Below are 23,336 nucleotides of genomic sequence, written 5' to 3' on the forward strand. Positions count from 1 at the left end.
CCAAAATAGTGAAGTTTCATGACAAAAACAAAGACCGTAATGTCTCCATGGAGCTGAGGGGATAAATCCTCACTTTGAGTGACACCTCTCAGGCTGTTGTACATAATTTCATTCATTGTTCGATAATTTGATGTTGATTTGTGCAACTTTAAAGCAACACTTAAGAAATGTTCCTCTTCGGTCCCCCTACAGGTTGGAAGCGGAATTGTCCATTACTGCCGTCGTAAATAATTTAGCCTACCGCAGCCAACCGTCCAACGCACGTTATTTGTTTGTATGCAGAACCGGCTCTGGAAACGATGAACGATTTGAACGATGTCCAGTGACAAGATAGAGTAGCTAACGCCTTAGCTAAGATTAGCTAACATATTAGCACAATAGCTAACGCCTTAGCTAACATGAGCCAATAAAATAATCGACAATGTATTGTACACAGATGCACACTGTTGGAAAAAAATGATTACCGGTATTATTTATTTATTTAGTCCAGCAGCAACAAAGCCGAGTCACCATCCGTCTTGCATTTTGTAGCCTCCTTCAGCTCTCGCCGAAGGAGGAGTGTGACCCGGTCCGATATTCACTCTCGTTCGAGCTCTTTCTTTGTCATGCTCCCGTTTTCTTTTCTTCGCCTCATCGGACATTATACTCCTCCTTTTCTTTGCAGGCTCTGCCATGACGCCAATTTAAAAACTACCTAGCTGCAAGGTATCTTCCACGCACCTGCCGGGTGTCCTCCCACTGATCTCTACGCAGAGCCTCCACCTACCGGCCTTTGTAACGCTTGCCGTAAAGCAGGTCAAATTTGTAGTCTCATTAGAACTACAAAAACACTACCCGATGAGGCAAAGTTACATAGTGCGGTTACAGCTGATAGAGGGCTGCAGAGCGAGTGTGGAAGTGCCGTTCACCCAGTTTTGAGGTGGTGAACCACTGAAACTATTTTGGAAACATTATTTTAAGGCACTAAAACTCTTTAGTGTTGCTTTAAGGTCAACCTTCCTTTTATTGGTTTGATTATTTGTTTTACATAGGTTATTACGAATGTCAAAGTATTTTCTTATTGCTATTATAAAGGTGTTTTTTTGAGAAATGAAGGCACATTCATAGTTTGATTCCAAAACCACATTTTGCAGGTGTTAGGTAAAGAAAATGTTCTTGCAACCAGTCAAAGGTCATGTAGATGCCCGAGCTAAAGAGAGCTGCGATAGTTATGTGATTCCAGAAAGGTGTTTTGGTTTGTTTATTATGAATATGGGGTTGTGTAAAAAGAGTATCCGATGTGAGGGAGATTTCAAATCAATATGAACAACAAATGTATTTGTATAGCACCTTTCATACACCCAGGCAATTCAAAGTGCTTCACAGAAATATAAAAGAGCACAGTAAAGGTGTTTTACCTTTACTGTAGCTACCTTAAGCTACCTTAAACCTCAAGTTAAAAGGTAGCTATGTTATACTTTAACCAACAGGTAGAAACTTTAAGAATTATTAAGCTGCTCGGCTACGTTTATGACCGTAGCAGAAGCTGTAATGAGAAACAGACTCAAGATAGAGGAGGAGCGATGAGCAGAGTTGATCCTCAGTGGCGTAATCGGATGGAAACGGACAGAAAGCTGGTTGGAATCTGAAAGAATCTGCAGATGCAAACAAAAAACTAAATGATTGGCAATTGGCAACCCGGAAGGTTAAAGAAAATCAAGAAGTTCAAGACAGAGAAAACAATTTAGGGTCACAAACGGAAAGAAAAGCAGTGCGTTTAACAGTTTCTCAAAGTTTGAGAAATGCTCTCCGAGGTTATTTCAGCTGCATATTTGGTGCTGTGGATCAGTTCTTGTGACGTCACGTCGGCTGAGGATCCATACATGACCAGGGCTCTGCAGCTGATGTCTGAGACCCCGCTCATCGATGGGTGAGTGGGAATGTCTTTTGCATTAAGTGAACTTAGCTTTGCATGATAGTTCTAATGATTTAATGTTTGGCATGTGAGCAACGACAGCAGGAAACATTTAGGTTTACTACTTACTCGTAAATGCTCACTTCTGGAAGCAATTTCTAGTGCTGGTCTACTGCAGTTAATGATGCAAGTTTTGAGAAAATGATCTTTTTACTGTCTGGTCTTTCAGCCATAATGACCTGCCTTGGCAGCTTCGAAAGCAATTCAACAACGAGCTCAACAAAGTGGACCTCAACACGCTGGAAACAACACACACCAACATCCCGAAGATCAAGGAGGGACGGCTGGGAGCGCAGGTATACACCAACAACATGCACTGGCCGTTGACTGTCATATACTGGGATAACATGAAGTTGTTGTGGTTTACACATAAGTGAAGAGTGATCGGCGACAGGTGTCAGACATTTCACTGTGAGGAGTCCCTGACATGTTGGTCTGGTCTCCAAACCCACTCGAGAAGTCATACAGGAAAAGACACAAGACCACGCTTGACCAGGACTTCCTCCCTCAATGGACGTCCTCAAGAAGCTAGCGATCCACGTTGTTTGTGTGCTGATTTGGAGCAAAAATAACTAGGAGGAAAAAGCCATGGTGGAGAGAATGGTTGGACAGAGGTGGGAAGCAAGAATTGTCATGAATAATTATGACTCCTCCCCCCTGATGTTTACAGCCCTGTGTCTCGCACCGTTATTGGCTTTAGGTCATCGCTGCTATCCTTGCTGGTCAAAAGTATTTTCCCACAACAGGATTTGAACTCCGACAGTTCCAGATATGCTTAACTGTGTGTCTCATTCTGATCACCTCTATGCATCAAAGTATGTTTTTGATTAGGGAATGAAGAGAACATATTGCTACACAGTAATCTCTATAAACCTCTGTATTCACATGTAGAATCTGCAGGCAGCGGCACAGATTTTGTCATTGGATGTGTTCTGTTTTCCATTTGTTGTCCAAGTCATCACGTTCAGCAGGCTTTGGTAGAAGTCCATGTGGAGAACAATATAGGCAGAACATTTGTCTGAAACATGATTGCGGATGGCGCCGGCTATTGATGATGATTTAGCTTGTTATTGGTTTAACTCCAACTCCAGTCTCTCTTCTCATGTTGCTAATCGGATTCTAAGCAATGAACAGTGGAAAAGGAAATCTTGGCCCCGGATATCAGCTGAATACAACAGAACCCCAGGAATGAAACCCCTTGTCCCCAGATGCTCTTAAGGGGCATTTAATGGAACATTTTTAATATAATCAGAAGGCATTCTGGGACCTCGACATTGACAAAACTACCTTGTTATGTAAGCTGGAGCAAAGAAGACTATTTGGAAAGCACCAAATTAAAAAAAAACTGTCTGACTGATTTGGTCTGTATCTCTTGGCTCCTATTTGCATGTGTAATGGTTGAAAATGGTCTCTGTGTATTTCCATTTTAACCAAGGTGAGGCTCTATGAACTTTCCCTGGAATGACAGCGATGCTGATAATGCACACGTTATCATCTGATCCTCTTTCAGTTCTGGTCGGCCTACGTTCCCTGTGACACTCAGTACAAAGATGCTGTCAGACAAACACTGGAGCAGATAGATGTGGTTCACAGGATGTGTCAAAAATACCCAGAAACCTTCATGTTCGCCACCAGCAGCCAAGGTGAGTCTCCCAGCTCCAGTACTGTAGTCATTATAGAGATATTTGCCACCTCTACTGACTCGCCCATCTTTTCTTGTGTCTGCACTGCATAGAGATCTTGGAGGCCTTCAACATGAACAAGACGGCCAGCCTGATTGGGGTGGAGGGGGGTCACTCCCTTGACAGCAGTCTGGGAACCCTGCGCACCATGTACCATCTGGGGGTCCGCTACCTCACACTCACACACTCCTGCAACACACCCTGGTAAGAACCAGCAGCAGCACATATGCACCATCAAACATGACTAAGATCCGATGACATTATGACCGTCACTCGAGTGATGATACTTAAGTAACAGTCTGGGAATATCATCAGGAACATTTTGTTTTAAAAAGCAAAATGACTCAGAAAAATGGCTTTAAATAATCATGAGATCATCACTGTGTGATAATGTGTAAGCAGTGTTTTTCTGGTTTAGTTAAACAAATGCATAAGATGAAGAGTTATCTTACATGTAAAGCATATAAAGGCATTTTCAAACTGTTGCAACAATTGATAAACTGTGTCTCTTCTCCTACTGCTAAAATGTCTGTAATTTACAAGAGTGAAAGAACCACAAACAGGGTAGCTGCAGCCCACCGACGGTGGCCTTTCTCTTTTTATTACATGAGCTTTCAGTAATCTGTGTGGCCTATTAGCAGCAGACGTCATGGTCAGTTTGGTTTCTGCTGTGGGAAGTTCGGGGGATTCCTGCAGGTGAGCTCCCCTGGCAGGAGTATCAGATTCTCCAGAAGAGCCAGTTAGGCGCTGAACACTCTAGCTGGCTAAATGTAGTGTAACTGTGGAAGCCTTATGAACTATAGCTAGAGAAAAAGAAAACAATATATCCCTGACATCTTCTAAATCCTATCTGTGTTTTTTTCACCTGACTATAGTTTACTTATTTGGAATATGTAATGAATGTTAACTTGTAATATACTACTAATACTATCACATTAAACAGTATGTGGCATTAAATCAACACATTAGTGTGGTAACTGCTTCTATCTTACCAGGGCGGATAACTGGCTTGTCGACACTGGATCAGAGCCGTCTCAACATAACGGCCTGTCTCCATTTGGCAAGGTTGGTAAACAAGCAGTGATGGGCAGATTTATCTTTAAAAGTGTAATAAGTTACAGATAAGCATCTGTACTTATGACACTTATGACCAGCATGAGCCAACATTGCTTCAAAGACATAGACAAGCATAAAATGTCAGCATACTCACTTTTGGATGCCTTTTTCTAGTATAAATGTGTTTTGTGAATCAAAATAACAAAATATTCCATGAACTAAAATAATAAAAAAAGTAATGTAAGCAATATCTTTATGTTAATATAATGTCCTGCCACATTGAAAGAAAGTAGATTTAATGTGGCTTTTGATGCTTGTTCAAAAAACAAAGTGAAAACAGATTTCAAATCAATTCTAACTGTCACCAATTTAAATCAGTCATAGAAATGATCATCATTCTTGCTTCCAACAGCAACTAGTAGTAGAGATGAACCGTGTGGGGATGCTGATCGACCTGGCCCATGTGACGGTAGCAGTGATGAACCAGGTGCTGGACATGTCTCAAGCTCCGGTCATCTTCAGCCACTCCTCCGCCTACAGCGTCTGTCCACACAAGAGGAACGTCCCCGATGAGGTTCTCAGGAGAGTGGTGAGTGAGTGTGTGTGTGTGTGTGTCTGTGTGTATGTGTCTGTGTGTGTCTGTGTGTGTTTTAATTTATTCATTTTTTTCTTTTTTATGAAACATGAGATAATTATACTTCTTTGGCCCACAAACAATTATTTAAACGAATTTAAGTAGTTTAGCGGGGAACTACCAACAACTCATCATAAGTACTAACAAGGAGTCACAACAATGAACTGTAATGTATAAGCTCTTCATATGTTTATGAAATATAAATCTCACACCTAACTACTAACTAGTAGTAAAATAAATGTAGTGGAGTATGAATATGTAGCAGAATACAAGTAACTTTACGAGTAACGAGTAAATGTTACTAAGCTTCTTTCCACCACTGATATGGGAAGCGATTTGACTATAAAAAATAAAAGTATCACAAGGCAGCCCTTTGAAAACATCCTGCCTTGGCTGCTTATTAACAAACACCCGTAAACGGGTGCACCCTTTGCTGGTTTCAGCCTTGCATGATATAAGTTTCCCTATTGAGGGCAATAAAACAGTTTACAGGAAGAGGATTATTGTGCAGCACTGTGAAATAACAATCAAATGGAAAGCAAGTGCGTTATCACTAGAGAGAAACGCTTGACACAGAGGTCAGTACCCTCGCACTGAGATTGCTGTGAGGCTGAATCGTCTCTTGGCCCAGGTCTGCTCTCCCCCTGTTCTGCTCTTTCAGTCACTATAGCGTTTCGTGCTTAACAAAGCAGAAGTGTCGCAGTGTCTAGCTGCATCCTATAGATGAGTTTCTAGGTCAGTACATGTTTCACTGTCTCGTAACATCCTGTCTGTCTCTCCAGAATGAGACGGGAGGAATCGTCATGGTGAACTTCTACAACGACTACGTTACCTGCAGCAAGACCGCAAACATCTCACATGTTGCTGGTAAACTGGGGTTCATTTCCACACCTGCTGTCAACCTGTTTAAATATTAGCGTTAATCTATAAAAAATGCTTATTTTCATGTTTTCTGCTTTCTTCCCAGATCACTTTGATCACATAAAGAAAGTGGCCGGGGCGGGCATCGTAGGTTTTGGTGGAGATTACGACGGGGTTACAAGGTGAGGGGCAACAGCTTCAAACGTTGACTTCAACATGAGATTGAGAGGGAAGATAAGTGAATCCGTTCAAGACAAGAAACATCTAACTGTGAAATGATATTTCCTCTCAGACTACCAGAGGGTCTGGAAGATGTGTCCAAGGTGCCCAAAGTGGTGGCTGAACTGCTGAGGAGAGGATGGACTGATGAGGAGGTCAAAGCTGCGCTGGGAAACAACCTGCTCAGAGTCCTCAGGAAGGCTGAGGAGGTGAGACACACACACACACACACACACTCGATTATGCCAACAGGGCATTTATGAAAAGACAGCCTGAGTCTGATGCTGCACTTGAATCATGTGAGATTATAGAGAGGGGGAAGATTACTATCATCATGCCATGTGAGCATTGACTCATTGTGATGTAACGGTGTACTGTCACACCCTGGAGTAAACTTTGACTCTTTAAGATCTTATTCATTATAGTCAGACATTTTCTTCCATATCAAAAGCAATCCAAGGCTGGTGTAGTGGGTAGCACTGTCACCTCACAGCGAGATGGTCACGGGTTCCATTCCCAGGTCGGGTTTGGGTTCCTTCTGTGTGGAGTTTGCATGTTCTCCCCGTGTAAGCGTGGGTTCTCTCCGGGTTCTCCAGCTTCCTCCCACAGTCCAAAGACACGCAGGATGGGGATAGGTTCATTGATGTCCCGTAGGTGTGAATGGTTGTCTGTCTCTACATGTTGGCCCTGTGATAGACTGGTTACCCGTCTGTCTCTACGTGTCGGCCCTGTGATAGACTGGTTACCCGTCTGTCTCTACGTGTCGGCCCTGGGATAGACTGGTTACCCGTCTGTCTCTACGTGTCGGCCCTGTGATAGACTGGTTACCCGTCTGTCTCTACGTGTCGGCCCTGTGATAGACTGGTTACCCGTCTGTCTCTACGTGTCGGCCCTGGGATAGACTGGTTACCTGTCTGTCTCTACGTGTCGGCCCTGTGATAGACTGGTTACCTGTCTGTCTCTACGTGTCAGCCTGTGATAGACTGGTTACCCGTCTGTCTCTACATGTCGGCCCTGTGATAGACTGGTTACCCGTCTGTCTCTACATGTCGGCCCTGTGATAGACTGGTTACCCGTCTGTCTCTACATGTCGGCCCTGTGATAGACTGGTTACCCGTCTGTCTCTACATGTCTCCCTGTGATAGACTGGTTACCCGTCTGTCTCTACGTGTCGGCCCTGTGATAGACTGGTTACCCGTCTGTCTCTACGTGTCGGCCCTGTGATAGACTGGTTACCCGTCTGTCTCTACGTGTCGGCCCTGTGATAGACTGGTTACCCGTCTGTCTCTACGTGTCGGCCCTGTGATAGACTGGTTACCCGTCTGTCTCTACGTGTCGGCTCTGTGATAGACTGGTTACCCGTCTGTCTCTACGTGTCGGCCCTGTGATAGACTGGTTACCTGTCTGTCTCTACGTGTCGGCCCTGTGATAGACTGGTTACCCGTCTGTCTCTACATGTCTCCCTGTGATAGACTGGTTACCTGTCTGTCTCTACGTGTCGGCCCTGTGATAGACTGGTTACCCGTCTGTCTCTACGTGTCGGCCCTGTGATAGACTGGTTACCCGTCTGTCTCTACATGTCGGCCCTGGGATAGACTGGTTACCCGTCTGTCTCTACATGTCGGCCCTGTGATAGACTGGCGATCTGTCCAGAGTGTACCTTGCCTTTGCCCAATGACAGCTGGGATCGGCTCCAGGGAAGGGCTGCCCAAAATTAAGGACTGCTGCAGAATAAATTACAGTGTATATTAGTGTTCAAATTACCTCCACCTCAACCAACTACAGCAGTAAAATGAAAAAATAAACATTTTGATAATAAAACACTCACACAGACATATGAGTACTTTTTCAGCTTTCCCTTTAGTACCATTTGCTACTTTTTTAAGGGATCTGATCTTCTGCCACTACTGGTATCCATTCATATTTATATGACACTGTATTAGAGAACATACAGGCAGAAGTCCTCATTCATAGGTGATACTATGGGCGTGCCTCACTGGAAATAACAATACATGAATCTCACTTTTCAGTAATCAATCCATTATATTACTCTTGTAGTTTCTTTACAGGCCTGGTGAGTAAACACCTGTCACAATGCCGCTCTGATAACTTCCTGAGTGTCCTACCTTTGTGTGCGTCAGGTCCGTGACAGCCTGAATGGCAAGAGTCCAGATGATGTTCCTATTCCATATAACGAGGTGAAAAACTCGTGTAGAACGGGCTACGGTTACAGCAACGCTGGAGCCGTCCACTCGAGCAGCACATCGGCCCTTCTGCTCGCCATGGCTCTCCAGGCTCTCCTCACAATAAGAATGGTGTAAGATGCTTATCAATACGACTGATGGTTTGTACGTCAACCATTTGTGCATGAATACTAATAAAGTCTGATTTAAATGTCGGTATGTTTTCCACATATCCTCTCTGTGCTGCAGATTTATGGTTTAGTTTACTGTATAAATTGTTTTCAACGGGTGGTTTTCGTCCACTTTTAAAGGTTTTCTGCAGGTTAGCTTTACGAGAAAATATCTAAAGAACAGCGAGTACAGGTGTTACAGTTGTCATAACGCAGAGACATCAGCACAGTGAGTATCAAGTTGAACCAAGCTGAGTTTATTGAACTCATCTGGCTGTTTTATGTCATCATAACCCGTCATTGTCATCACATTCTAGACAACACTGTTGTAATCTGAAAACACACAAAAAGTCCTGAACATCAGTATGCTGATGGTTTCACAGGAAGTGGTATGGTACAGTACACATCCATAGCACCATCTAGTGGTCGTAGAGGGTAAGAACATCTTCACACATCTTAATTCCTACAAGGCAATGTCTCTTCGTGACTAAGGTTTTCAATTGGCAAACACAAAAAACAATATCACATGGCAACCTTGAGGAGTTTAACATCCTTTCAGTTACTGAACAAGACGTTAACACATTAACAGGCAGAATGTCTCCACTGTTTAACATTAAATATAAAATATAGAACAACATATTTAAAACCCTTAAACTCGGGTTGTATCAGACAGTTATTGTGAAAATATTTGAAGCCCTTCAGTAAAGATTGGTCTCGTTGAATTCTGAAACCACACTGACCTACTTCTCTTTATAATTTAACACAAATTCATGAAATTCCATTGCAGCCAATATTAAATAAATATGCCTATAAAAAGAAATAAATACGTATACGTATTAAATCAATCCTAAAATAAATAAATGTAGATATAAAGAACACATTTACAACACAATTTAATCTTTTATTTACTTATGATACATTTACATATAATTATTTCATTATACTTGTATGTCAATGATATATTTATTTATTTTATTGGACTTTATTTAATCGTGGCCAATATGGCATTCCATACAAAAAGGACACAAATCACATTCATTAAAAGACACAGAGGAGATGAACATTACCTGAGTGGTTAGTGCATTTGCAAACATAGCACCTTTAATAGTTTGTAAAAACATGGTTTATACAGCAGACATCCAAATATTTCACCATATGCTTCTAAGTGAAATATTTGGATTAACAGGGTTTGGTAGTGGAAGCATTAATAAATGAATAATCTTTAACTCCGTCCTTATATTCAGTGACCAGTGCATCATTTTGCGCCCCCTTTGTATGCGCCGCTAGTCTCGTGTGTCGTTGGGATCCTCTCAGCACAGAGACACTGCTGGTGAATGGGACGGATGCATTCAATAAAGTTAATGAGTTACTAATAAATGGAAAGGGACTGCTGCTCACATGATCAACAACAGCAATCTTCTCTGGTGAAACTTGTGTCCGACTATTCGGTTTGAATGCTTCTACACAGACCAAGTGTGAGCTCAACCGCATTAACCAAAGCCTTTTCAAGGGAACATACCGTTCAAAAAGGGGACTTTTCTAGCACCTCCATGAGGTTTGGATGACAAAAACACTTAAGCTAAGGAAGGCCACTGTTTTTCATCGTATTACCATGTGAGAAAAAATGCCGCAGCACAGTAGCGGCTTCCAGTAAACACACAAGAAGAGAGTCTGTTTTATAAAGTGCACTGCATCCAAGCCCAGGTCAGTTCTTCAGCCGAGTTATGACCAACCAGTGACTTAGAAAAGGATTCAATGACGATGGTAGACTGTCTGTGGAGGTATGTCGAGAAGAAGGTGGAGGGATAATCCAAGTCCATACAAAGGAGGTGAGGAGAGGCTGTTCACAGAGTTAAGATATGACTTCTGTCAGTGTCTCATTCTCTTGTCCCTGTGTTTCATTTTCTGACAGCAGAGGGGAATGAGCCGGCACAGCGATCCTATAAGGTAGATTATCTTTAGTCAACATTCTCCTGGTGGCAGAGACCAAGCGGGAATAGTTATCAGGGTTGTACTCCGACAAAGATGGCCGACCGCAGAGTAATGGCAGGTTGTCCCTGTCGGTCCGGGGCAGGAAGAGAGGCGGTCGGCGCTGGCTCTCCCCCTCCTTCAGGGAGTCCGGCAGTGGTTTGCGTTTGCTTTCAGGTAGGAGCATTATGCTGAGAACAGAGAGGACGGCGAAGGAGGCGAAGACTACGTGGTGGAGAAAGTAGCCGGCGTTATTCTGGAGCTCCATCAGGGAGGAGGCAGCCATGCCAACACAACCTGCTGCCAGCACCAAGCCAAGGCAGCCACCGCTGACAGGAAGAGATGAGAGGGACGGAAGAGGAGCAGAAAAGGGAGAACAAATGTCAACAGGGTCCATCGAGGTGGAATGATACGATACGTTATATCTTGTGTTGGCTTTTTCCTGTATCCATTCACTTGCAAACTGTCTTAAGCCTAAGCCCTTTCATTACAGAAGAAAAGGGGTGACAAATATGTAGTCTCTGTTTTTTTAAAGGTAAAGAAATGTCTTTGGCTTGGCATTGTACATAAATATAACTCAAACGGGAGTAAATTGTGCATTTGTAAGGGACTCTTTTTAGCAGCGGGCTTTAAGAATAAGCTACATCAGGCTTCTTAATGGGGCGAAATGACAACTTATTGTCAAATTATCTAAAATTAAAAATGTCTGTCATTTTATATTTTTGCGGTATCGATTACAATGACAGATTACAATGTTTACATAATTTTGGCTGTGCTTTAGGCTCCTTGCATGTGGGAGGGGAGCTGGAGCGAACAGCGTTTCTGCCACCTGTACCTTAAAATTAATTTATCAGCTGTCCCCTTTGTTTTTACAAAATATAGGTGAGGACGGTATTTATTTATTTATTTTTCTCTAACATTTTGACCTAAAGATCTCAGTAAAATGAGAAATACTATAATATTTGTCAAGAATGTAATTTACACGGGAGTATACAAGAATAAGCTTTACTGTGGGGTTATTTTATATGGGCTAGTTACATATTAACTGGATTAACAGAAAATGTTCTACAATGTGATATACATTGTTATCAGGACAGAAGACTAACCCAGCATTACTTCTTTGTAGGATTAATTCATTGGGTGAATCAATTCATATTTTCATGGGATTTGTAAAAAAATATATTGACACCTTGATTACATCGTTGAAGAAAAGGCAGACACTTACCGAACAACCGTGGGCATCACCTCACAGGCGAAGAAAACACTGAGCATGGCAAGAGCCTGAGAGAAGAGCAGACCCACAACAGAGAGCACCAACACCAGAGCTCCACGAAGATCTGATACACAGAACGGACAACAGATGAAATCATTCATTTTCAATGCAAAAATTAGAACTGCAGCCAATTTTACAGCAGAGATAATCATGTTCTGGCCTGGGACCCCAGAACCGGCATTATCCCAACCTTCAACAGGTCATGTGAACATCAGCATGGCACCATTTTATCTTCTAGTGCATCCGAGGAAGCTTAACATTGTCATTAACTTATCATTGCCATTAGCCACAACAGAAAAGGATTAATGTTGAGGCACAGGTGTTATTTAAATGCCTCTTACACTGGGTGAGGGCCAGCAGCAGCAGCGACGACAGTCCAGTGATGATGGCAGACAGCAGAAGCATACCACGACGACCAAAGTGATTGACAGACAAGCAGATGAAGACGCAGGCCAGAGCTCCAGTTATCACTCGCAGAAAGTAGCTGAAGTAGAAGTTGGAGGAATAACTGTGCAGGTTTCTAGTGAAACAGTACTGGATGCCCGTCCCAATGAACCTGAAGGAGAGACGACAAGAGTTAGAACATTCACAGCTATGAAAGCCAACGTTTCTTTTTCACATTGGGAATAAAAACTCACAGCGTGAAGCTGAGGATGAGGCAGTTCTTCCAGATCACACGAGTCCGACGCAGCTCCAGAACCGAAAAGTACTTTGGCTGACAGTCTTCTCCGTAAACTGAATCAATATCTATGAACAGAAAAATAGGATGAAAAAATACCTGAAAAGCATAACTTTTTCCAAACATACTTTTTTAATTTTTTTACATTATATAATAACTTTTTGACATACTATACTATGACTTGATTTATAACTTTTTCGACTATTATACTTTGACCTTTTTTAATAACCTTTTTCCACATTATATACTATGACTTTATAACTTTTTCGATCTAATCCTTTATCCTCTATTAGTCCCACAGTCGGGAAACTTACAGGGTTACACCAGAAAAATAACAAAGCAATGATGTACTATACTATGACTTTTTCCTTACAACCTTTTCGACTACTATACTTTCACCTTCTTTAATAACTTTTTTTCCACATAATATACTATGACTTTATAACTTTTTCAACATACTTATACAGAACCCTTAAATGATTGGCAGATTGACATACATTTAATCTCCAACTATTTTAATAATCAATTAATCGTTTAATTTTTCGAACACAAATGCAATATATTGGTTCTAGGTTTTCAATTGTTGGGTTTTCTGCTTTTGTGTTTTATGACATTGTAAATTGATATGTGGTTGGATGAAACATAACAGTCGTAATAATTCATTTTTAATTCATTTTTTTAATAATAATTTTATAATAATTTTTAATTTCAATTTACATAATTTAGAGTTGGAAATAATCGTTGGTTTCAGCTCTTATTTTGAATCGGGTGGGAATACTTAACTAATAAACATGCTCTGATGAAAGCAACATTTAGTTTTCCAGTTCACTGTGTGAATGTGAGAGCCATGTGTGTGTGTGCTTTTTTTGTGCGTGTTTAAAACTGTGTGTGTGTGCGTGTACCTGACAGCAGGGTTTCACCAGGGTAGATTTCATCTTGCAGACAAACACCGTTCCTGATGGAGAATTCCTGCAGGCTCCTCTTCACCTGGAGGATCTGATCCGTGGCCAGCAGCCAGCGAGGAGACTCAGGAAACACTGACGCACAGCTGAGGAAAACAACTCCGTCAGCAGAGAGATACAGAGCTCAGACGGTCTCCGTTACATCAACACAGTGAGAAGATGAATGTATACACAAATTGTGTTTATTGTGTAAAGTTTTCATTGCAATATTATTTGATATCGCTGACATCTACAAGGCTTCATCATACAGGTGTTTCACTCATAAAGCCTTGCTGTCTAAGTTGCTCAGATATTTAGCATCCTTATTTGAGAATTGTGTGTCTGTGGGACTTTGTATTCAGGTCTCTCTTGTACACAATCATAGTCTCAATGTGACTTCCTGAATAAATAACTAAACTAAACCAATTCTGAGTGGTGGTTTCAAGGATTTTAAAAGTACGATTTATTATTTGAATATATTCTAACATGAAACAGGAACAACTGCAAATTTCAAACAGGCCAAACACTGATGGTCGGCTGAGCACCACTGTAGAACAATAAACTGTCCTTAATGCTTCACCAAATACACACATGGTGTGTCCACCTACGCACCCCAAATATTGCTTCCTGACTCACCACCAATAGGAAAGCAGCAGGAGCAGAGGCAACGTGGCCACCGCCTGGAGGACTGGCCAGTCGCGGCACAGGACAGCGATGCCCGGCAACAGCAGCTCTGCGAACACGGCGAAGACGCTGCTGAACATGGCGACCATGAGACGATGGGGAGGATCACACAGCTCCAACCCTGAGAGACGAGAGGAGAGACCGATGACACCAACACACAGATGGACCAAAACTAATACATCTTTCCAAAACCAATTCATTTCCTGCCAAGATATCAGCCTCTTCACATAACGCATGTTGATAAAGTAGGTTGTAATATGAGATTTCCATTTGATTATTTTATGCCCCTCATGTTGATTGTATTTATTCACTCAAGGAATGGAGTAGCCAAACGTCACCATTTTCTTTTCTTCTCCTAAATATGTGATTTTGATGTAAAGAGCTATCTAACTCATTTGTAACTAATATCGGAATGTTTTTGTAATTATTTGTAATATTTATTTGTAATTAAAAGGTGTGTTTCTTATTGATTACTTTGGATCTTTAGAGCTCTCTGTTGTACTCGGTGAGCTTTGGATTATCGTACTTGAGTACTCTTGATTCTTCGTATGGATGTCACATATTGTGTGCGTTTTGTATGCAAGTATCATACATACATTAGGTGGACCTGAGGAAGAGAAGCTAGTTGTCGTTACATGAATGTACATTATGTAAAACAAGCAAAACTCTCTTTTTGCTCCGACCTCAGGACAGACACCCGGAGATAAAGTACTTTAATTTCAGGTACTTATGTAAGCTTGTTTGGAAGAGTGTCAGCTGTGAAGCTGTGTGACTTTCTGCTGAACTTTCTCCCCCTCCAGGAGGAGTTGACTACCTGCTGGCTTCCTCGCTGTCGGTTCTGTCCTGCTATTGTTTTCTCCTCTCTGTGGAGGAGCAGCACCGGCAGACATTTCTCTCCTTCCCAGGCCGACTTCAGCAGAAAATTCAAACACTCAAATCTGGACTCAATCTAGCCGTGACCTTGCAGGAATGTGGGAGTATGTCCGTTTGGGTGTGTTTCAGATGAGACCGCTACCTGGTACCAACACAAGAACATGCACAGTTTCTGCAAACGCTAACGTGATTACATTCCTACGCCACTCTTGTTTTAGACTGTTCCAGAAAGGCAACACGCTGTTTCCGAGACACCGTGTATCCGTACCAGGCAGAGATGTCTCATCATAGACGAAGAAGAGGAGTTAAAGCTTCAGCAGTAGAAGTAAAGAAATAAACAGCTGCCTGCTGTCAGTCAGTACAACACACTTCAGTTCGTCACCAGCTGACACAGCATCAGCTTACCCACGCTCATTTTAGGGAGCAACACGAAGCCCACAGCAATGTTCATGAGTCATCTCTATGAAAACTATTGCTGACTTTAAACTGTCATTGTATTTCACTTATTTTAAAGTGCTATTAATTGTTTTTAAGATTTTAACTGGTCTGGCTCCTCTATATCTGGCGGAACTTATACAAGTACGTAATCCAGCCAGAGATCTACGGTCATCCAGTGAGTTGTTGTTGGATGTACCTAGATCAAAATTGAAGACCAAGGGCGATCGTGCCTTCTCTGTGGCTGCTCCTAAACTCTGGAACAGCTTGCCATTACATGTTAGACATGCGGGTTCCATAGAGAGGTTTCAGTGTGCTTTAAAAACATACCTTTTCACCTTGGCCTTTGGATCCACAGGGACTTCTAATCCAGCATAGTTTTGTTTTTTGCACTGGTGTTTCTGACTATTGTAGCCATGCACGTATGCGCATATGTTTGTATATGTGCATGTGCTACATGCATTTGTGTGTGAATATGTGTGATTATATACATGTTTTCTTGTTTCTTGTACATGTGTTCTTTTTGTTTTTGTCTCTGCTCTGTGAAGCACTTTGGATGACTGTTACAGGTCTTTTTAACTGGGCTATATAAATAAAAGTGAACTTGAACTTCATTGTTCTTGACATTCAGATGTCGGACATGAAAGTCGAATCGCAGATGTTTGTGTTTCCTGAAGTAAAGATAAGATGGTAATTTCTGTTTCCTATCTACTGTAAGGGCACTACTGGACTTTTCTTAGCTTTGACTGATAAGATAGTTTACCAGTTAGATAAGCAGAACGACTTTGTATTTATGTCACAATGTAAAAGTGTTTTCTGTTTGTTTTCATTGACTTTATGACCAAAACAATCTGTAACAGTAACAAATGACAACAGTGAATTGGGATTTGTCGGTTACAACTTTGCCATTTGGATAAAGACAGTGCCAGCAAATTACTCTGAGTGAAGTCTAGGAATCCAAAAGTGCTCTCTAAAATAAACAAAGAAGTGAAGGCTGAGTGTTTTTCCTCAATCCTCTAGAGAAGTGAAATACTGAATAAGGATACAGGAAGCTGAAATGGAGGATAAGTGGGACGATGGTTAAAAGTATGCAGGATACTCACGGGCAATATAGGAGGATATGAACACCCCAGCGAGCATGGCGCCCTGAGAGAGACGCAGCAGCAGAAATACCACCGCGCTGTTGGACAAGCACACGGCTACCCCGAACAGGCTGGACAGGCTAATGGAGAGGAGGAAACATCGCCGACGACCCAGCCTGACAACAAAACACAATCAATAAACATGTGATTCCTAATAAAAGTAAAAGTCTTAGGCATAGTATAACATATAAAATCAAACAATAATTCATAAAATTATTTAAGAAATTCTTCAAACTGAAATCATTGTTAGGCTATATAGTGTATTCCCATACGTCTTCAGTCAATTTTCCTTTTATATATTTTTTTCTAAAATGTCATCAAAATCTTATTATTTAATTATGTTTGTTGGTCAGCTGGTTAGCTCCTGTTAGCTACAGCAACAACAATGTAATTCTGAATTAACTATAAAAAAAAGACATGGTGTAGTAAGTCGAACAAAGTAAAAGAAATAATAATACTATAGTACGTCAAAAAGAAGTCATAGAAATCATAACATAGTATGTCAGAAAAAAGTTGTGTAGTATGATGACATAACTCATAAAAGGTCAAAGCATATTGAAACAATTAAAAAATAATATAATATTTAATTTAATATTAGTATAGTATGTCAAAACAGTGATAATGACCCCTTTAAGAAAGGTCACAGTCCAGCAGTATAGCATGTCAATAGGTCATTAAATAGTCTTGGTATTACAAATGTATGTTGCATATAAAAATCATCAACTATGTATCATAACATAATAAATACAAAAAAAAAGTTATTGTATAAAATACCCCAAAAGTCATAAAATGGTCATAACTGTATGTCAAAAAAGGAACAAAGAGTAATAGTATAATGGGTCTATATACAAAAATGTCATAAATTAGCCATAGTATAGTGTATTGAATATGTCATGTAAAAAGTCATGTTATATTATGTCAAATAAAAAGTCAGATTATAGTATGTCATGTAAAAATTAATGTTATAGTATTTCATATAAAAAGTAATATTATAGTATGCCATAAAAAATCATGTCACGTAAAAAGTCATGGTACTTCAACAGTGTTTTGTAAAGAAGTTCCTCAGAGACAGACACAACTGTGTTTGAAGTGCTAACAGCTAACAGCGGTTCTTCACGATCACTGATGGAAAGAATCTAAGATCACAAGCATCACATTAACCAGACAGGCAGCATGAACAACCCTGTTGAGCTCAGGCTTAGAAGATAAATAGGTTGAGACACAGTGTTTCCCACCAGCAGCTCTAGTTGGTTGATTCAGAAATTGTATGGATTTAATATTGAAGACTTTGTGGTGTAAAATATGATTATTACTCACCAGTCGCATAATGTACCAAGGACAATGTATCCCAGAACCCATCCTGTCATGAAGCAGATGTGCTGCAAAGGGATTTTCCAGTAGTCACTGCAAACCAGGTTCCACTGCAAAAGAAGACGTAAACCGACTCATTCTCACACCGAAACTAAACTCAAAGACCCAGACGGATCATATTAAATCATCTATATGAATAAAATAAGCAAAAAGAGAGCAGTGCCATATGATACGCTTTAAAGAGACTTGCTGCACACAACATCTCATCAGCTTTAAGTAACTTCTTGTTATACATACATGTTATTTTCTTGATAGAATTTAGAGGTATATCTATTAGTTTATTCATTCATATGCTGACTTTGCTTGCCCGTCTGTGGCCGACCCACTTCGTTCCCACTGAGAACACATGAACAAACTGCCGCCAGCACGCTGCATTCATGGTTATTTGACACAAACAGAGATTTCTGTGAGGAAGCAGGAATGTAGATCATTTCGTCCCTAACTGAGTTAAGATGTCTGCTGACAGTATTATTACATTAGAACAAAGTAGTGCTTAAAGTAGAGCTGGCCAGCAGCTCTGCTCCTAGTTTGTACCAGTCGTTGCCTGTAAATGAATTCTTCTCCTCTCCCATCTCTTTTTCACCTCTGTTTCCTCCGCTATGTGCAGCAGTCAAGGGATTTTACCGGCATAAAGGATACATTGGATAAGTTTGCAATCGATGCATCAAATTTAATAAAAAACAAATATAATGACAATAAAATAACAAATAATGCAACATTTCAGTATGATGGTTGACTTTGTCGTTGCTTTAGGATCAAATTTCAAATCAAGAAAATGTTAAGCGCACATCCACAAAACTTATGGGTATCAAATCCCAAATAATCACAAACTTGCAATAACCCAAAGCCAGTGTTAGTGTTTATGCTCAGGTTCATTGTTTTACTTCTTCTTTGAACATTTACTTTCTATTTAAATAATTTTTACTTTGACAGTTTGTGATTTAAAATCTTACCAATTTTAGACCGTACTTGTGTAACTGTAGGCTGGTGTTTCTATATTTGACGTACAAAGACATTTGACTAATTTTCGATAACAAAGTCTATTATTGTATCCCCTTTGCTGCTGTAATCCTGTAAATGTCCCCACTGTGGGACTAATAAAGGATTATCTTAACTTATAACCAGCTCTCAATAGGATTTTTGCTGTAAAAATAAGATAATAACAGCATATAATGGAAAGATGCCCCCGCACTATGAATGTCAACGTAACACAAGTGACTCATCATTCGCAGGACACCAATCAATAGTAACCATTGTCTGACATTTGCCATTTTAACAGTTGGTTTTGAAGGCATCACAACGCAAATTAGAGCTAGATTCAGCTGGACACCAGTTAATCACAGGAGGGATTCCTGGCATAACTTCGCCCACTTCAAGCCTTACAGAGAAGAGAAACGGGTCTGAAAAGGTCAAAACTTCAGCAGCACTAGTTGTAGTTTAAAGGACAACTTCACTGTGAGACCAAGGCCACGTTTTGGGCCCCTATTAATTTCCCTGTGTATCCCTGCGCTGGAATATTACATGCTGTCATGTTCCCTGCATGCTCATTTCAAAAAAGACAAGTTAATTTAAGAGTATGTACAATACAAGCATAATATTTAAGAGCTTTGTGGGTACTTTTCTAACTCTCATGTGGGAATGTAGGGCAATTGAAGAGTGGTTGGATCAGCTCCTGCCAAGCGCAGCATGGAGAAAATGTTTTCTGTCAGCTGGACTCACAAAGTCAAATCATGATTATCCTGGCCAAAATAATTGCAATTCACAATATTATCCAGATAATCAATCAAAACTCTTTAAATGGCACTAATAAATACTGGAATCTCAAATATTTGCATTGTGCTACCGATAAAACAGCTGTTTTTAGTGACATGAATCATACGGTCTCCCTGCATTAATAAAGGATAAATACATGTTTTACATTTATTTTTGTATCCTGTATTTTTTTAATCAGGCTCCTTTTGTTTACTTCTCTACCATGATCGCAGGCTAGACAGATTTTTCGTATTGATATTTATGATTAACCTGATAATGAAAATCCACCACTATTGAGTGTTTCATCCCGATATGCAATAAAATGCTATATCGTCCGAGCCCCTAGCTCTTGCAGACGTATTTAATGCCGGAGTATACTTAGGAACTGGAAATACCCAAGCACACCTTATTATAAGAACTGGATCAAACGAAAGATCCATCATTGCCTTATGGTAACAATTACGTCCGTTGAACGACACTTCTGTTCTGATCTTTGCATGTGGGAGTGGAGCTGGAGTTAACAGCTGCTTTGCTATCAGGAAGAAGGAAAATAGGGAAATACTCAATACTCTTGTCATTTGTCAAGTATTTAATTCATCATGTGCCAATTTCATATAGACTGAACAAGATATTAAACTAATCTGGATAGAAGATTCTGGCCTAACTGATGTCTGCAAGGAGGTCCAACCTGTCCAACCTGCTGCTGCAATGGTTTCAAAAACTGTAAACATGGTTCAATGTATCGAGTGTGAGATACATGACGCAATACCAAGCTACTGGAGAGGGGCTTCAGCAAAGAGGAAGAGCGGCTACAGGCAGATCTTCACCAACATCAACGTCATAAACTATCTCAGAGATCCAGTTCATCAAGAACCCTGTTCCATAGAAAACATTAAGAGTTGTTATCACTTGATAGTGCAGGGCTGTTGTACCCTAAGCTGTATCTAACCCCTGTATTTGATGGTGATGAGCACTGTTGTGTTCAATTTTTCCTTTATCGCAGCAAATGACGTCATTTGCAGAGGAAGCTGCTGTTGCTGGAGGAGGCGTTCAGGGTCTCAGGAAGGAACATGCAGGCCTCAGACTTCCCAGCGCCACAGTTTTGTCCTGGGAGAGAATGAGGAAAAGTCTCCTCACTGCCACCATCTATTTCCTTGAGGTCACGTGACAGAAAAAACTCAGAGGAGAAGTTGAGAGGCAATTACCCATGATGACTTTTTCCTGCTTGACAGCCGGCACTCTAACTACTGCGGTTTAAAGACTCTAGAGAACACTCTGATGGTTTGATGCATTACAAAACACTGCACGGACACAGACGGGAGACGTTTGTATGAGAAGTTGAGAAATATGTGTCTGCTCATCAATGTTTGCAGACTGGGATGGATCCTTGAATAGCTGGAATCCAAGAAAACAGACTGAGGATAAGATAAACGCCTGTCTGCTGCTTATTTACACAAGTAGTTGCACAACCGCCCCCCCAAACACAACAACACCCCCCCCCCCCCCCCCCACACACACACACACACACACACGCACACGCACTATATAATAATTGGTAATGAGAGAATGAAAACGGCTCTTGACTGAATGCTGCTTACTGTCTTCATGACGACATGCTTCCTAGAGATAAACTGTTTTTACTGAGTGGACAATGGCACAAACACAGTTCAGCACCACTATCTTGGAGCAAGGCGAAAACAAATAAAAACAAGTTATACAAGTGACATCGTCTCCCTCTGGAATACTGTGACAGTTAGCTATTTAACGACTCTAGCAGTGGGTTGAGTTAAACCAATGACCTGCAGCCGAATTAGATGCTGAAAAGTGTATTAAACTGCAATGATCTGGATATTCAGCCCTGGAACAAGGCGGATGAAGTCATTTCACTTTACTTTGTCTTCCACTTCTCCCCTGGACTTACTTCCAGGCCACCTGCCCGGCTCAGCTGTATCTTACCTCCGTGACATAGTTGCTCTGCAGCCCCGCAGCGCGGGCGTACTCCCACCCCAGGGTGCAGGAGACCCGCTCCCTGAACACCTTGTCGGAGAAGTCGGAGCTATTCGGCGGGTACTTGAACAACTCGCAGTGGCTGAGACCGGAGGAGTTCACCCAGGGAATGGTGAGGTTGAGGTACGCCTGTCTGGAGAAGTTGCTGAGGAGGAAGGCGGAGGGCAGGAGCCCCGGGTCGGGCTTGCAGTGATACGATTCCGGGATAAGAGTGTAGAAAACGTCGCTAAACAGATTCAGCATGACCGCGAAATTGGGAAACCAGCTGAAGAGGATGACGACTCGGTTGTAGCGCCCGTAGCCGCCGGTGTGAGGGAAGATATTCCTCTCATAATCCATCTGCGGGCGAGCGTTTGCGCTAACAGATCCTTCTGTGGTCATTGCGCTGTGAGTGCGCACGCTGGAGAGCTGCGAGACGCGGCACGACCCGTTCTCACTCCGCGGACGTCAGAGGACATAAACGCTGTCAGAGTTTAGCCACGGATGCTCATTTAGCGCGCGCGCGTGTGTGTGACGCATCCGCTCGTGAGTGTTGACGCGGCAGCAGGTTAAACGCACGGGGAAGTGCAGGGGCGGAGGCATCCGGGGATCCACTTATGAAACACCTGCTACTGCAATGGTAGTCACCGAATAATAGTCACCACGCGGCACCGGTTTAAAGTTACATCTGTTGCTACATCATCCGATTCTGGGATCTCTGCGGCCACGTGACCCATCAGAGTACACCGAGTACCGTGACAGCATGTGGTCAGATAGTAACCCAATCACCAAATCTAATTATTGAAAATTAACTTTTCATAAATGAGAAAAGTCTTTCTGAAGTCTAAAAGCCCGGCTGTTGTCAGATGATTTAGTGTTGATGACTTGTGACAGAGGGAATAATTAAAACAAACAAATAAACAATACTCAACATCAAATGTAATACATAGTTTGGGTCAAGCACGAGCGCACAAAAGATGGATCCTACATTTCCCATAATGCAATTTAACAACATTGAATTGGACTCTCCCTGTCCCCCATACAGCCAGTAGGCCTAGTTACAAACCGAACACCACCAGGGTAAAATAACCAGAGGCTAAGTAGTTCTTCTTGTGAGTAAACTGAGCTTCACGTAACATCTGTGGTGAAGGCCTACTCCTTTAAACATCTAGTCTTTGATATGAATGACTTAATGTTTACTTTTTTTTAACAGATTATATTTGTGATTTTAGGAAAAAATATTTTCTGATATCACAAAATATCAAAAACTTAAATCGGGTGTCAGTGTTTTTATTATTAAAGAAGTACTACTAAAAGAGACTCTCCTCCAAAATAAATACCATTACACTTTGTATATACTGTAGGCTGCCCTCAGGAATGTCTGACTCATGGAGAGTTATTCCACCTGGAATTAAACTAATCTTTAGGGAATAGTTTGAAGTGCTGCTTGACGTCGTCTGTAGTGGGATCGAT

General features: G+C 41.4%; 2 protein-coding genes across 2 annotated transcripts; one reads left to right on the forward strand and one right to left on the reverse strand.

Annotated features, from left to right (window-relative positions):
• Positions 1 to 1,629: 1,629 nt before the first annotated feature.
• On the forward strand, positions 1,630 to 8,804 carry dpep1 (dipeptidase 1). The gene is made up of 10 exons (XM_084008521.1): positions 1,630 to 1,909; positions 2,124 to 2,250; positions 3,465 to 3,597; positions 3,690 to 3,840; positions 4,632 to 4,701; positions 5,105 to 5,281; positions 6,109 to 6,193; positions 6,294 to 6,369; positions 6,480 to 6,615; positions 8,548 to 8,804. The coding sequence occupies exons 1-10, from the start codon at positions 1,782 to 1,784 to the stop codon at positions 8,725 to 8,727; spliced, it is 1,263 nt and encodes a 420-aa protein (XP_083864647.1). The 5' UTR covers positions 1,630 to 1,781; the 3' UTR covers positions 8,728 to 8,804.
• Positions 8,805 to 9,639: 835 nt separating this feature from the next.
• Positions 9,640 to 22,331, reverse strand: slc22a31 (solute carrier family 22 member 31). Its single transcript, XM_084011195.1, has 9 exons — positions 21,834 to 22,331; positions 18,072 to 18,175; positions 16,716 to 16,870; positions 14,257 to 14,425; positions 13,582 to 13,727; positions 12,639 to 12,747; positions 12,342 to 12,556; positions 11,953 to 12,064; positions 9,640 to 11,056 (listed from the first exon to the last, which is right to left on the reverse strand). The coding sequence occupies exons 1-9, from the start codon at positions 22,263 to 22,265 to the stop codon at positions 10,612 to 10,614; spliced, it is 1,887 nt and encodes a 628-aa protein (XP_083867321.1). The 5' UTR covers positions 22,266 to 22,331; the 3' UTR covers positions 9,640 to 10,611.
• Between the last annotated feature and the right edge of the window lie 1,005 nt (positions 22,332 to 23,336).

This window comes from Eutrigla gurnardus (assembly GCF_963514095.1).
Source record: "Eutrigla gurnardus genome assembly, chromosome: 1".
In the NCBI taxonomy this organism is placed as follows: Eukaryota; Metazoa; Chordata; class Actinopteri; order Perciformes; family Triglidae; genus Eutrigla; species Eutrigla gurnardus.